At 43.7% G+C, this 16116-nt stretch overlaps 1 protein-coding gene and 1 long non-coding RNA gene across 11 annotated transcripts in view; one reads left to right on the top strand and one right to left on the bottom strand.

Moving 5' to 3' along the window:
- Window positions 1-4431, bottom strand: part of LOC137529065 (uncharacterized) — a 59579-nt gene extending 55148 nt beyond the window's left edge. For all 3 annotated transcript variants that reach the window (XR_011023572.1, XR_011023570.1, XR_011023571.1), the window contains exon 1: window positions 4354-4431. This is a non-coding gene — a long non-coding RNA (uncharacterized lncRNA). The remainder of the gene's footprint in view (window positions 1-4353) is intronic.
- MAP7D3 (MAP7 domain containing 3) overlaps window positions 1-16116 on the top strand; it is a 119397-nt gene that overhangs the window by 95394 nt on the left and 7887 nt on the right. For all 8 annotated transcript variants that reach the window (XM_068250974.1, XM_068250979.1, XM_068250975.1 and 5 more), the window contains 6 exons: window positions 2189-2369; window positions 2493-2597; window positions 5681-5734; window positions 10356-10428; window positions 10506-10710; window positions 15804-16090. In XM_068250974.1, coding sequence (XP_068107075.1) covers window positions 2189-2369; window positions 2493-2597; window positions 5681-5734; window positions 10356-10428; window positions 10506-10710; window positions 15804-16090 — 905 coding nt within the window. The remainder of the gene's footprint in view (window positions 1-2188; window positions 2370-2492; window positions 2598-5680; window positions 5735-10355; window positions 10429-10505; window positions 10711-15803; window positions 16091-16116) is intronic.

Below are 16116 nucleotides of genomic sequence, written 5' to 3'. Positions count from 1 at the left end.
ATAGGTGATGGAGAGGAGAGCCACAGCCACAATGTGACTTAGCTGCGGGGAGAAGGGCCCGACTTTTCCTCCCTGGGGCCCCCCTCCACTGAAGAGTATGCGCGATGTTCACTTGAGCCGGGGTTCTCTGTCCGCAGCACTGCTTACTCACTCTACTTTCTGATTAGCATCATTGCGGACAGAGGAGCCTGGCTCAAGTGAACATCGCTTGGAGCAAGGAGGGAGGTGAGTGTTCTCAGAGGCTTCCGTTGCGCATACTCTGCAGGAGAGGAGGGGGGGCGCTGAGGAAGGCCCTGGGGAGAGGGAGGGGGAGAAGTTGGACCGCCCTCTACACGGCTGATTCCCAGTGTAGCCGTGACTCCCCCCTCCATCACCTACAGTGGTTTGCAAAAGTATTTGGCCCCCTTGAAGTTTTCCACATTTTGTCATATTACTGCCACAAACATGAATCAATTTTATTGGAATTCCACGTGAAAGACCAATACAAAGTGGTGTACACGTGAGAGGTGGAACGAAAATCATACATGATTCCAAACATTTAATAAAAAAAGATAACTGCAAAGTGGGGTGTGCTTAATTATTCAGCCTGCTGAGTCAAAACTTTGTAGAACCACCTTTTGCTGCAATTACAGCTGCCAGTCTTTTCGGTTAGGTCTCTACCAGCTTTGCACATCTAGAGACTGAAATCCTTGCCCATTCTTCTTTGCAAAACAGCTCCAGCTCAGTCAGATTAGATGGACAGTGTTTGTGAACAGCAGTTTTCAGATCTTGCCACATATTCTCGATTGGATTTAGATCTGGACTTTGACTGGGCCATTCTAAAACATGGATAGGTTTTAAACTATTCCATTGTTGGCCTGGCTTTATGTTTAGGGTCGTTGTCTTGCTGGAAGGTGAACCTCTGCCCCAGTCTCAAGTCTTTTGCATACTCCCAAGAGGTTTTCTTCCAAGATTGCCCTGTATTTGGCTCCATCCATCTTCCCATCAACTCTGATCAGCTTCCCTGTCCCTGCTGAAGAGAAGCACCCCCAGAGCATGATGCTGCCACCACCATATTTGACAGTGGGGGTGGTGTGTTCAGAGTGATGTGCATTGTTTGTTTTCTGGCACACATGGCGTTTTGCATTTTGGCCAAAAAGTTCAATTTTGGTCTCGTCTGACCAGAGCACCTTCTTCCACATGTTTGCTGTGTCCCCCACATGGCTTGTGGCAAACTGCAAACGGGACGACTTATGCTTTTCTGTTAACAATGGCTTTCTTCTCGCCACTCTTCCATAAAGGCCAACTTTGTGCAGTGCATGACTAATTGTTGTCCTATGGACAGATTCCCCCACCTGAGCTGTAGATCTCTGCAGCTCGTCCAGAGTTACCATGGGCCTCTTGATTGCATTTCTGATCAGCGCTCTCCTTGTTCGGCCTGTGAGTTTAGGGTGGACGGCCTTGTCTTGGTAGGTTTACAGTTGTGCCATACTCCCATTTCTGAATGATCGCTTGAACAGTGCTCCGTGGGATGTTCAAGGCTTTGGCCTACTTTAAATTTCTCAGTAACTTTATCCCTGACCTATCTGGTGTGTTCTTTGGACTTCATGGTGTTGTTGCTCCCAATATTCTCTTAGACAACCTCTGAAGCGGTCACAGAGCAGCTGTATTTGTACTGACATTAGATTACACACAGGTGCACTCTATTTAGTCATTAGCACTCATCAGGCAATGTCTATGGGCAACAGACTGCACTCAGACCAAAGGGGCTGAATAATTACGCACACTCCTCTTTGCAGTTATTTATTTGTAAAAAAATGTTTGGAATCATGTATGATTTTCGTTTCACTTCTCACGTGTACACCACTTTGTATTGGTCTTTCACGTGAAATTCTAATAAAATTGATTCATGTTTGTGGCAGTAATATGACAAAAGGGGGCCAAAATACTTTTGCAAACCACTGTATACTGGAGGCACCTAGTCCCAGTGTAGCCACGGCACCCCCTCCCTCACAGCGCCCTGGGCGGACACCCACCTGCCCCGCCCCTAGAAATGGGGCTGGATTTTATACCATTACAGATTTTAAAAAAAAGGTGGAAAATGCTGCACATTTCTTGTGTGGAATGCTGCACGGTTTCTGTGTGGAAAAAGGTTTTTCTTTCTTTACATAATTGCTAAGTAGTTTTAACGGCAGCTGTTGTGTTACAGGATAAGGCAGGAAGAAATGGCCCGTAAAGCAGAAGAGGATAGACAGAGAATGAAAGAAGAGGAAAAAATACTAGAAGAGAAAAGAAAACTGGAGAAGGAGGAAGATGAAAGAAGAGCTCAAGAAGAGAGAGTCCGCAGAGAATTGGAGGAGCAGGAGCGATTAGCAGAACTGCAGCTGCAGGCATGTAAAATCCTCCTGCGTTACCGGCGACTCTGATCTGGGCTGTGCCCAGAGGTCACAGATTTGTTCCTTTTCTATCAACCATTCAATGACCGTTTTGTAATAAAACCTTTCTCTTTAAAGAGAGAAGAAGCTGAAGCCAAAGCTCTTGAAGAAGCAGAAAAGCAACGGCTTGAGCGAGAAAAAATTATGCAGCAAAATATGCAGGAAAGACTTGAGAGGAAAAAGGTAAATGAATTGCATAAAACTGTTTACTATAACCAATAAAAAAACCTGCATTAGAAGTGCTACATACAAGTGCCACTACTTCACTGGAAAATGACAGTTGCAGCTTTATTTGCCAAGTATGCCTACTTGGCGATTTAAGACAATTCTTATCATTCCCAGATGCTGCATCTGTGCTGTGCATTTATCCAGTCTTTTTCGCTGGCTCAAAATATCTATTTTCACATGTACAGAAGAATCTCGTTATAGTAAACCTCTGGATATAGTAAACTCGGTCCTCAGGTTCCAGATGCATCTGTATAAATATACAATGTATGACCTATTCTGATATAGTAAACTTCGGATATAGTAAACTTCGGATATAGTAAACTATCTTTCCTGGTCTCTTGGAGTTTACTATAAAGGGATTCTACTGTATATTGTATAATGTATGCTTCCTGTGGCACTGCAGCCTTCAAAAGCCTGGCAAGTGTGGGTGGTAACATGGCAGCCAGCAGGTCTATAAATGCAAGCTTATTGGCTGTGGCAATCATAAAGACCTGCTTCAGTCAATGATTGCATTTAAAACATCATGTTACGCTGCTGAGCACTTCTTGTATTCTGCAGTGTACGGGGGGGGGGGGGGGGGGGGGGCAGCAGAACAGAGCGGAGTTTGCCTACAGCAGGGTGAGCCGTCTTTTTGCTTCACCCAGCACTGAAATTTAGCCACAGCCATTTCATATGTATGTTTCTGAATGGGCATGATTTCTCGGTGTGGTGATGGAGGGCAGACACGTAGACCATACTATGGAGTGGGGATTTTTATTTTACTAGGGTGACATAAAAGGTTTGGTATTTTTATTTTTGATGCTGACTATCAATGAGAGTAGGAAACAAACAAAAGTCAGTTGAATGTATGACTACCATGGTAAATCCAGTAAATAATTATTACAATTGTCAAAAGTCTGAAGAATAGGACCAGGTACTTCTTGAGACACAGGGAAAACAATTGTTACTCAGAGAGCCCGAGTTTGGCTCCTATAATTTAAGAAAACCTAGGCTACCTGATCCAGGGGTGCTGGGCGGATCAGGAAGCCACCATCTCTGCCACTCCGTTTTCCTGCACTGCCTCCCCTTCACTTTTGTGACCTCTGGGGTCACGACGCTGGAAAGAGAGATCTCTCAGCGTGCAGGAAGGTGGGGGAGAGGGAGGGGGTGTGGCCAGGAGAGAGAGCTGCCCAATGGCAGCTCTGAAAAGCCTGCAAGAACACGGGCTTTTTAGCAGGGAATCCATTTCCACCCATTCCCCTCCAAATTAGCGACCGATATTGTTGCTAATTTCAGGGGGCTATGGGGGGGGGGGGGGGCAAAGAGCGGTGCCTGGGGGACAAAGAGACATGTCAGGAGGCAGAGACCATGCCTCTGTGACCCATCTGCCCCAATCCCCCCTACACACACAAACCACGCTGCCTCGGGTTCCCTTTAATAATGCCCACAACAGCATTTTTTACTAACAGGACTGTAACCATTCCCAGTTAAGAGCACTGGTTTAACATTTCTCCCCCCCTTTGTGTGTGTGTGTGTGTGTGTATATATATATATATCTATATATATATATCTATATATATATATATCTATCTATATATATATATATAGATATATATATATATATATATATATATATATATATATATATATATATATATATATATATATATATATATATAATAGAGAGAGATAGTAAAAAGGTCACAGCCGCTACCCCCCACAATGCACATACGCGTCCTGCTTGCTCGTTCCCCACCACTGTCTGAAGTATATGCACACGGAGCGGCTTGCTTGGCAGTTGGAAAAAGCTGTTACGGTATTTCCCACAATGCAATGAGAACCCCTGTGCACCACACACCGCAAACTGTCAGATCCGGCCCTGTGTCGTAACTGCCCTGGCTGCGCACATGCTCAGTACAAAAAAAGCTCCTCCCCGCCTCCTTCTTCATGGTGATGCGTCGCCGTGGCAACAGCACCTTGCTTTCCACTGGCCTAAACACACTGACGTCACAAGGACTGCCAATGTGTTTAGCCAAGTGGAAAGCAGCACAGTTTGGCTCCATTTCTGTGTGACAAGTCAGCAGGAGGGGGCTGGGAGGAGTGGGAGTGTGCCTTCAGAACTTCCTTCCACTCAGCACTCTGCTACATTTACACTCAGGAATCAGCGAAGTAATAATGTATATGGGTACATGTATGCATAAAAAGTTGGGGGGATTTATGCTAAACTATTTTTACATAAGAATAGGTACAAAGTTTTAAAAAGCAAGTTTCATCCCAAGTTAATATATAAATAATATTTGCTGTCAAGATTATATTGGCAGCACAGTGGCGTAGTGGTTAGTGCTCTCGCCTTGCAGCGTTGGGTCCCCAGTTCGAATCTCAGCCAGGTCAACATCTGCAAGGAGTTTGTATGTTCTCCCCGTGTCTGTGTGGGTTTTCTCTGGGTACTCCAGTTTCCTCCCAAATCCCCAAAAACATACAGATAGGTTAATTGGCTCCCAGAATTGGCCCTAGACTACGGTACATACACTACACTAGACATATGACTGTGGTAGGGACTATATTGTGAGCCCCTCTGAGGGACAGTTAGTGACAATGGCCTCAATTCACTAAGATCATGCTAGAGATAATAAGGCAAGAGAAAACTTACCTCCACACAGTGAGAGAGTTATCTTACCTCTTCATTCTTAAAGTTACGTCTCCTGTAGTTAATTTACCTCCTCTGTAGTTAATTTACCTCCTCTGTAGTTATTTTCACATGCAGCTAATTAACAGCTTGTCTTTAACTCTGGAGTTATTTTAAGGATTGGAGAGTTAATTTAAAGACAGAAGAGTTAACTTTAGGCTTGCCTGAGGTAAAATGTTTCCTGAATACTACATGCCTTATCACCATGGTAACAACTCTAGAAGAGTTATTAAAGACAGGAGATAAGTTTAGTGAATTGAGGCCAATGTGCTCTGTACAGCGCTGCGGAAGATGTCGGTGCTATACTGTATAAATACTAAATAATAATATGGTATACAACTGGCCATAACTTAACCCTTTTTTCTTTTTGTAGAGAATTGAAGAAATAATGAAGAGAACTCGAAAGACTGACCAGTCTGATATGAAAGTAAGTGCATGTCTTTCTGGCTGTGTGGGGATTATAAGTACCGTAAGTGTTTATGGAGAACATCATGGAACTAAAATATTAATACATGCTCTTATAGTATCTCGTCTGGACTATTGTAATATAATTTTGTATATTGGTGTATTCCATTTATCTCTCTCTACCCCATGTTTGTTTCTTACTTTGTACAGCGCTATGGGATATGTTGGCGCTTTATAAATCAATAATAATAATAATGTGTATTACATTTACTCTGAGGTGTAATACGTATGCAGTCATTGCTCAGATATGAAATATCTTAAGCTTTATTTCAGGCTTTAAAGCAAACCTGTGAAGTTTGCGCAAAATAAATTTAGATAGGTGGCAGGGGAAAGCCTCTGGGTCCTCCAGAGGCTTCCCCATTCATCCTCTGCAAGGTCTTTCCAACGCTGAGAACCTCAAAGCTCAGCCACCCTTTGCTGTGCCTGGTCAGCAACACCGACCCACTTGGGCCTCAGTGGGGAAAAAAACTAGCACAATCGGGTCTGTGTTCCTGCGGGTTTCGTCAACAAGCCATGTGGGGATCGGGCCTTCCCTGTCTAAAGTGCGCAACCATAATGGCATTCAACATTGTGACCACCAATGTGCATAACGAACCCCCGACCAGTCCCCCCACCCCCCAGTATAAGAGTGTTGTGCCTCTTTCCTGGGAGGAATCTTTGACACGGGTGGGGAGAGGCAGTAGGCCAATTTCTGTCGCTAATTCTTTTAGCCATAGACCCTGAACACACTTGTGCAAATCAGGTGTTTCTGACTGAAGTCTGACTGGATTAGCTGCTTGCTAGTTTGAGGGGTGGGATCCAGATACTACTGCAGTCAAAGAGATCAGCAGGATGTCAGGCAACTGGTTTTGGTTAATAGTAAATAAGTATGGCAGTCTCCATATCCCCTTCAGTTAAGGTGTCTTTAATCTCCAGCCACAATAGTTTAGTAATTGGAGTACTCAGATATTACCTTTTTATGTCTAGAAATTCTGCTCAGGTCTGATACATAGGAATAGCAGTGGTCGTATTTTCCTTTAAAAGTGACTTTTTTGACATCGATCAATCAGGAAGCTTCCACAGAGATACAGCGGGTATGGAAAAGAACTGCCCCTTTCATTTTTTTTTTTACTCCTCCTTTTTTTTTTTTTATCTGAAATGAACACTTTTTTTTTTCTTTTTTAGCTGTATGTATTCATTGCAACTTATTGTAGTCAAGTAAAATAATATAATTGCATCAGTTAATAAATAAGTAAATGGATAAATTAGATGTAAATGGATAAATTCGATAACCAAATAATTGCCCCCCCTGTGTTAATAGGGATGTTCAATGAGATGCAAATAATTTTGAGTTGATGCAGGATTATGTACATATTGGATGCAAATGTATGTAGCTTGAAAATCAACTAAAAAAAACAATGGAGTTTTACCTTAGCGGGATTTGATTGGTTCATGTTCAAGCTGCACACATTTGCATCTAAATTTTGCATTACACTGCATCAACTCGAAATTATTTGCACTCACCATCCCAAGTAAGCATCTTGCGGAACCACCTTTTTCTTTATTTATGACCTCGTGGTTGTTGGGATACTTTTCTACCAGCTTTACACTTCAACATTGTGCAGTATTGTACCACTCTTCTTTACAGAACTGTTCAAGCTCACTAAAATTGGATGGTGGCTGTTGGTGAACTGCAGTCTGTAAAGGTGCCCATAGACCTAACCATTATGGGCAGATTCGACAAATGGACAAATGTATCTCTAATTGAATCTGATTAGAGACAAATTTGTCTTTTTGTTGATTCTGCCCATTTACTACAGGCTGATTCTTGTTCGATTTCAACATGAAATCTTTAGAGAATCGACAGAGCCCACCGCCTGTGCCCCGCCGCTGCCCCCAATGTATAAATGTTCCCCCCCAGTGTGTGCATTTATACATTACCTGTCCTGTAGTAGTCTCCATGCAGTGTCCGTAATCCTCCAGGCGGCTCTCCGTACATACCACTGGCGTCAGAGGCTATGCGCCAGTACTGTGTATGGAGAGCCGCCCGGAGGTTACGGACACTGCGTGGAGGACTACTACAGGACAGGTAATGTATAAATGCACACACTGGGGGGGAACATTTATACTTTGCGGTGGCAGCGGCGGGGGTTTCGTCTCGTCGCTCGTTCCGAAATTGGCCGCCATACCGCCGCACACTCGACCAACCAACTTCGGCCGACATCTTGCGGCATGCGCGATTGACCATGCAACCAGTTTCCTTCCCGAAATTGGTCGCTTTGTCGATCGGGCATACACTTGGCAACACCAATTTTCATAATTTTCATTCAATTATAATAATCTAATTGGATGGTTGATTGGCCGCCAAGTCGCCTGATGTATGGCCACCTTAACCCATTCCACAAATATTCAATAGGGTCGGGATCTGACTATCTCAATCAATGGCATTCACTTTGATTCACCTTCAGCCCCTTTGTTGTCAATTACGTTGTGTACTTGGGGTCATTGTCCTATTAAAAGTGAACCTTTTCCCATTGACCGCTTTGTGGCAGAGGGCTGCAGGTTTTCATTTGAAACTTGACGCTATTTTGTCCTATCCATTTTCCCTTCTTTCCTGGCTGGTTTGTCCACTGTAAGCTGCTCCTATAGACCCCCTTGATACTTACACATGGCTGCAAGTGTGTTTTATGGCAGCATCTGCCCACTAGATTTTATTTGCAGCAGTTTCCTGCTGCGAAGTAACCATCACGTTGCGTCAACTGTTGACTCACATGTGGTTTCAAATAATGTCATTTGATTACATGACATTGCAACCAAATGGTGCGCATTGGCCTGCAGTTTGGTGGCTGATCTACACAGCTAGCATGCAGTTCCGCTTTCCATGTGAAAGGGATCTTAATGTGATCTTTGAGGAGTAGCTTTTTTGTTGCATCCCTCCCACACAAGCCACATTTGTGGAGCACTTGTGGTATTGTTGTCAAATGCAACAATGACCACTCTACCATAAATAACTACCTCAGAGTTGCCATTGGCTCCTTGGTAGCTTTTCTGACCAATTTCTTGATCTTCCATCCAGTCTGGAGGGACAACTTAATCTGAGAATAGTCCTAGTAGTACTAAACACTTTCCACTTCTTAATTCAATACTTTATTGTGCATCTAGGGATTTATAAAACATTAAGATTTTTTTTTGTATTCATTTCCTGACTTGTCCACAAGTCTATCCCTGAGATTGGTTGACCGTGCCTTGTCACCCATAGTTCATGATTTGCTTTAACTTGAACTACAAAGCACTGGAATCTTCCAGGAATAGTTTGTTGCACTAAGCTCATCAAAATGATTACAATTGAGCATAGGAGGAGATCAGTGAGCTGCTTGTGCAGTGGGGGTGGTGATTAGTTACATTTAATTGAGCTTATAAGTATTTTATAAGAGGTCCACACACACCCCACACAAACATAATAGCCAAGTGAATGGTTAAAGGCTGGTTCACACTTGTGTGGATGCAGAGCGGAAACGGTAAGCGCATCCGCGATGTGGATGTGAACTGTCCGTTCCACATGCAGCAATCACACCCGACCGTTCCACGTCCACCTATTTGCTCTTGAGTCGATCACGTCCGCATCACTGCTCACCTGTCCCACCATCACCGCTTGGTCCCTTCAACAGATGGGAGGCCAGCAGAAGCATGGCTCTTCAGAGGCTGCATAAGGCCAACTCTCCTTAGCAACAGGGAGAATTTTCATTGGTCCAACATAAACCAATGAGAATTCTCCCTGTTGAGGATTTCCATTGCAGCCCAATGTAGATCCCCTGGCCACCTAGATGTTAAGAAGTGACTGAGCAGCAGCAATGGGTGGCAGGACACGTGAGTATGACATCACGGCAGCAACAAGGATCGGGCAGCGCGGTTGAGTCAACTAGCCTAGTGAGAATGGACAATGTCCGTTAACATAGGCTTTCATTGGGAGCAGGAAAAAAGGGCAACGTAACTTTAATATCATTTTGTTCTCATCTCCCTTCTGTATTTAAATACAGACTGGATATCTGTATCTATATCTTGTTTATTTTTAAAAATAAAACTGATTTGTTAAAAAAATATATACAGACTGGAGAGAATATGCCGAGTTGGGACTCTGCGTTCCGCGGCAGTGGATCCTATTTTTAACATCCGCTTCCTACACCTAAAGAGGAACTCCAGTGAAAATAATGTACTCGGTACTCAGAGCTTCTTGTGGGAGGGGTTTCACCACAATATCAGCCATACAGCGCCCCCTGATGGTCTGTTTGTGAAAAGGAATATATTTCTCATGTAAAAGGGGGTATCAGCTACTGATTGGGATAAAGTTCAATTCTTGGTCCAAGGATATGTTTTTAAAGGAAGTGTGATCCGGCACTAAGTCGCACCGATGCAGCTGGAAAATGTAAAATGTATTTTTTGTGTTTATTTCAGGCTGCAAGTCAACAAAATGTGAATATTTTGAAGGGTGTGACTCTTTTGTATACCCGCTATAAAAAAAAAACCTCTACAACGGTCTATACAAATCTAGGAAAACATTTGTGCCAAGACTTGTACTTAACTGCTATCCTTTCACATTTTGGTAGGGTGAAGAGAGGTCTAACGAAATGGAGGATGATTATGATGATGAGGTTGGCAGTCTGGATAAAAATTTTGATGGTAAGCACAATGCTGCATGTATAGCGAGGCTCATTTGTGTTGATCAGTGTGAACATTACACTTTCTCTGTCTTCCAGAGGAAATAAATGGCACTGATTCATGTGAGGATGCAGATGGTCCCTGTGAAATGGGAGACAAACTAGCTTCATCCTCTACAGATTCTCTGTCTCAGGATGCAACAGCGGAGGAAAAGAATGAATTATTTATGAATGGAGATAAACCAGACATTGATCAGAAACTTAATGGGCACTTCTCAGATTCTGCACCAGCAAAAGATTTAAGGTCAGTGGAAATAAGAAACGACGCTTCAATTAAGTCAACATAGCTGTTCAGCCGGAATAAAATGGCAAATGCTTAAAACTAGAAAGTACAGGAGGCTTTCAATCTAGGCTGGGGAGATGGACACCGTATATCCCCAGTACCATGCGTCTGACTTTCACATTGGTGTGGCGTCAGCTTTGCATAGTAATTTTCCAATAGGGGGATTTATGATGTTGCCCAATAAATCAAAAAGATATTGGGGGACATTTATCAACAGTGTCTGAGACAAAATGTCGGTAGGTTTTTAGAAATCTGTGCAGAACGGTCTCGGACATCTTAAGAAATCACTAAATAGTGCAGAGTGTGAGGGAAGTTGCTGAGGTAACCACAGGGCCCGCTCATGAGGCGAGGTGAAACTTTTGCCTCAGGCGGCAAACTTCTAGAGGCGGCACCCGCCCGCCCTTAGGTGGGGGGGGGGGGGGCGGCCGCCGAGCTGGAGGGGTAGCGGGCAGGACGGGGGTATTGGGCCTAGCGGCAATTTTTTCTAAATTTGCCTCAGGCGGCAAAAAGTCTAGAGCCGGCCCTGGGTAACCAATACATCTGCTGTATTGCATCAATGTCCAGCACTGGAAGGGTTAAGCACAAAGCAGCTTCACAGGATTCAGCAGGGGGAGGAGCACTTCACAAATCATGTCTAGCATGCACTGCACAAGCTGTAGAACTGCTATTAAGCACTTCTAATCTGCAGCAGTTTAGTAATAGATTTGCAATTTTCCTGGGGACGGGGACTTGCCAGTGGGAACCCAGCCTTGGACTGGAATAAGAATCTAGTGACACGTCTGTGCGACCTCTGCAGTGCAGTGTTGCCCAAGGGATCGGGTATCGATCCCTGCCATGCGACCTGCCTCACTTGTGTGTATGAGGCATTTTATGAGAGATGTAGTCTCCCACTTCTTGGACACGACTTGAAAAAGGAGCTAGGACTGCATCTATTCAGAGCTCATAGCAGAGCTGTGAAATCATCCAACTCCTCAGTTTATGAAACCTCCGACTCCAGGTACCCAAAATTACTCGGACTCTTTAGTGTAATTCTTACCGGGGCTGTGGAGTACAAAAATCATTTGACTCTGACTTCTCAGTTTATTGAAACAACCAACTCTGGGTACCCGAAATTACTCGGACTCCACAGCCCTGGCTTATAGACTCAACCCAGCACACTGCATCTGCTGTTATAATGATCATTCACACAGTGTTAGACCAAGCACTCCAATGGAGATAGGAGTGTGCTAAAGTTAATATGGCCCTGATGCCCAAGGGTTGACGATTCAAGAAACCAAGATCAGCAGCACCACTCTTGAAGAAATAGCTCTTTTTTTGGCATGTGATTTTAATTACGTGTCTGAATAAAGAGCTATTTCTTCAAGAGTGGTGCTGCTGATCTTGGTTTCTTGTTATAATGATCATGTACAGCTTTGTAAAAAGTATTTTATCATTGGTTTGCTACAAGCAGGTTTCTAGAGAGCAATCTCGCAGTTCTATAAAATACTTGTGTATTGTCACATGTCAGCATTTTAGTGTGTATGAAGTCAACATACAATTGTAGGTGCACTGATGACAGCATTATTTGAGCAGAGATCAGCATACAGTATAGCTTGTTTATAAGCAGAGTAACAGCTATTAAACTTTCATGACTGTATCTGAAAAAAGGTAAAATAATGAAACTGTTTTGCAGCATTGATCAAGGCCTCATCTATCCATTAGTTGTTTTTACTACAGTATATTGAATTTGCCTAAGTTATGTGAATATACATAAGCAGCTTTTCATGTGCATGGTGAGTGCTAGAACATGCTGCGCTCATTTCCTCTGGGGACATAGAGGTTTTTTGTAGGCGCTCTGATCGACATGCATCGGTTACTGTTATTACACAGTACTTACATTTACTCATTTCTGCTGTCTTGATGACAGTACTGCTGTGTCCTAAACTCCAGGCTATCCACCTGGTACCATCACCGAGTACCAGGCCTGATGCTTTGACAGCATGTCATTGACAGGCTGGGATGTAGAGGGGGCTGCTATGTAGCCCCTACTGTTCATCCTATACACATCCACCATTGGCAAGGTTATCTCCTCCATGGGTTTTAACTATCATCTGTATGCAGATGACACCCAGCTCTACCTCCACATCCCTGACATATCCATCACTACCATGGACAAGGTCTCCTCCTGTCTATCAGCCATCTCCTCCTGGATGTCCGCTAGGTTCCTGAAACTAAATCTAGACAAAACGGAATTTATGATCTTCACAACCCGGCCATCCATGAACCTCCCAGATGTGCATGTCACTGTTAACCACACTACCATTCGCCCTACCTCTCAAGCGCGCTGTCTGGGTGTCGCCCTGGACTCTGCACTTTCCTTCACTCCCCACATCCAAAACCTCACAAAGTCCTGCAACTTCCAACTTCGTAACATCTGTAAGATTCGCCCTTTCCTGACCTCTGCCACCACCAAACTCCTCATCCATGCCCTCATAATTTCCCACCTTGACTACTGCAATGCCCTTCTGTCTGGTCTCCCTATGACCCGAGCAGCCCCACTGCAGTCCATCATGAATGCGGCAGCCAGAATTATCCACTGCTCCCATCGCTCCACCACGGCGGATCCCCTCCTTGAATCCCTCCACTGGCTTCCTATCCAGTCCAGAATCAGATTCAAGATACTGTGTCTGACCTACAAATCTGTCCACAAAACCTGTCCAACCTACATTTCCCATCTTACTCAGAGGTACACACCTAGCCGCTCACTCCGCTCTTCCAATGAACTTCGCCTAAGCGCCCCCCCCCCCCCCGCATCACCCAGTCCCATGCACGCCTCCAGGACTTCTCAAGAGCTGCTCCAACACTATGGAACTCCCTACCTCCACCCATTAGGGCAGCCCCCTCCTTCAACATCTTCAAGAAGTCCCTCAAAACTCACCTTTTCACTCTGGCCTACTACCCTTCACAGATGCTCTAAACCCACAGCTGAACTCTGGTTCTCTACCTTTTGTGTCCTTACCTCTCCCCCTAGATTGTAAGCCTCTGGGCAGGGTCCTCCTCCTTTTGTGTCCTACCTGATCATGCACCTCCATTACTGTGAACCCATGCTATGCATCTGAATGAACCTAACGTTCCTAATCTCCATGCTCCCATCCAGTGACCGACTAAGCATTACCTTGTACTTTTACTGTGCTGCATGATCTGGTCTTTCTTGTGTTCAGGTATTGTCATTTTGCTGTATGTCACCCCTAAATATTGTCTGTAACCTAAACTAATGTTCAGCGCTGCGTAATATGTTGGCGCTTTATAAATACAATAAATACATATTAAAAATGTGGGACATGGGAACATGATATCTACAGGGTGGACTATTTATATGGATACACCTTAATAAAATGGGAATGGTTGGTGATACTAACTTCCGGTTTGTGGCACATTAGTATATGTGAGGGGGGAAACTTATTAGGAATTTCACAAGTAAAACAATGGTGTGCTTGGTTTTAATGTAACTTTATTCTTTCATTAGTTATTTACAAGTTTCTGACCACTTTATAAAATGTGTTCAATGTGCTGCCCATTCTGTTGGATTGTCAATGCAACCCTCTTCTCCCACTCTTCACACACGGATAGCAACACCGCAGGAGAAATGCTAGGCTTCCAGTATCCATAGTTTCAGGTGCTGCACATCTTGTATCTTCACAGCATAGACAATGGCCTTCAGATGACCCCAAAGATAAGTCTAAGGGGGTCAGATCGGGAAACCTTGGGGGCCATTCAACTGGCCCATGACGACCAATCCATTTTCCAGGAAACTCTTCATCTAGGAATGCTCGGACTTGACACCCATAATGTGGTGGTGCACCATCTTGCTGGAAAAACTCATGGAACGTGCCAGCTTCAGTGCATAAAGAGGGAAACACATCATCATGTAGCAATTTCGCATATCGAGTGGCCTTGAGGTTTCCATTGATGAAGAATGGCCCCACTATCTTTGTATCCCATATACCACACCATACCATCAATTTTTTTGTTCCAACTGTCTTGGAGGGATCTATCCAATGTGGGTTAGTGTCAGACCAATAGCGGTTGTTTTGTTTGTTAACTCCACTATTCACATAAAAGTTTGCCTCATCACTGAACAAATTCTTCTGCGTAAAGTGAGGGTCCACTTCCAATTTTTTTTCCCCATTCTGCAATTTCAGTGTGCCGATCTGGGTCATCCTCGTTGACATGCTGCAGTATTTGGCGTTTGTAAGGGTGCCGTTTGTGAGTAGCTAGTATCCGCCAAAGGGATGTTCGACTAATGCCACTCTCCAGTGACATGCGGCGAGTGCTACGCTGTGGGCTCTTGCTGAATGAAGCTAGGACAGCCACTGATGTTTGTTCATTAGTGACAGATTTTATGCGTCCACATTTTGGCAAATCCAACACTGAACCAGTTTCACGAAACTTGGCAAGCAGTTTGCTAACTGAAGCATGGGAGATAGGTAGTCTCGTAGGGTGTCTTGCATTGAAATTTGCTGCAATGACCCGGTTACTGCATTCACCAGACATCAACACAATTTCTATCTGCTCCTCACATGTTAATCTCAGCAACATGTCAATGGCTGTAAGCAAAGAGAAACTTGTAAATAACTCATGAAAGAATAAAGTTACGTTAAAACCAAGCATACCATTGTTTTTCTTGTGAAATTCCCAATAAGTTTGATGTCACATGACCCTTTTCCAATTGAAAAAACAAAAGTTGGATTCAAAATGGCCGACTTCAAAATGGCCACCATGGTCACCAACCATCTTAAAAAGTTTCCCCCCTCACATATACTAATGTACCACAAACAGGAAGTTAGTATCACCAACCATTCCCATTGTATTAAGGTGTATCCATATAAATGGCCCACCCTGTAGACCGCAGGATGGGTACATGACCACTGGATGTGAAGTGAAAAAGCTATTGTAAGCATAGATGTGCATTTTGAATAGCATTGCGTTATTCTCACTATCTCTGCGTTTCAGACATTAAAGGTTTTACATTTAAGCTTTTTTTTTTTTTTTCTTTCCATTTCTAATATCGATAGTTCATCTGATTTTAGTGAAGTAATAAATGATACACAAGACCAGTCGCACCTCAATGAAGACGATAACAGAGAAGAGAATATAAAAAGTAGAATTGGAAAGCCTGGAACGTGGGTGTTTGAGGAAATTATCGATTTAGGAATCCATTCCAAGACTGGCAGTTTATCTGAGTCCCACTCAGTGGATGGCTGCAACCAGAACCTCATAGAAGCTGCTATGGTTCCTCCAAAGTTGGCTTTTGAAGAGGGACAAGTAAATTCTTTACCTACAGCCATTGAGACTGCAGCAGGTATGGTTGTTAAATGAAATTATTAT

The sequence above is a fragment of the Hyperolius riggenbachi genome, chromosome 8, assembly GCF_040937935.1.
Source record: "Hyperolius riggenbachi isolate aHypRig1 chromosome 8, aHypRig1.pri, whole genome shotgun sequence".
Taxonomy (NCBI): Eukaryota; Metazoa; Chordata; class Amphibia; order Anura; family Hyperoliidae; genus Hyperolius; species Hyperolius riggenbachi.
Note: the sequence above shows the minus strand (reverse complement) of the source record. Positions and strands in the feature narration are given on the sequence as shown.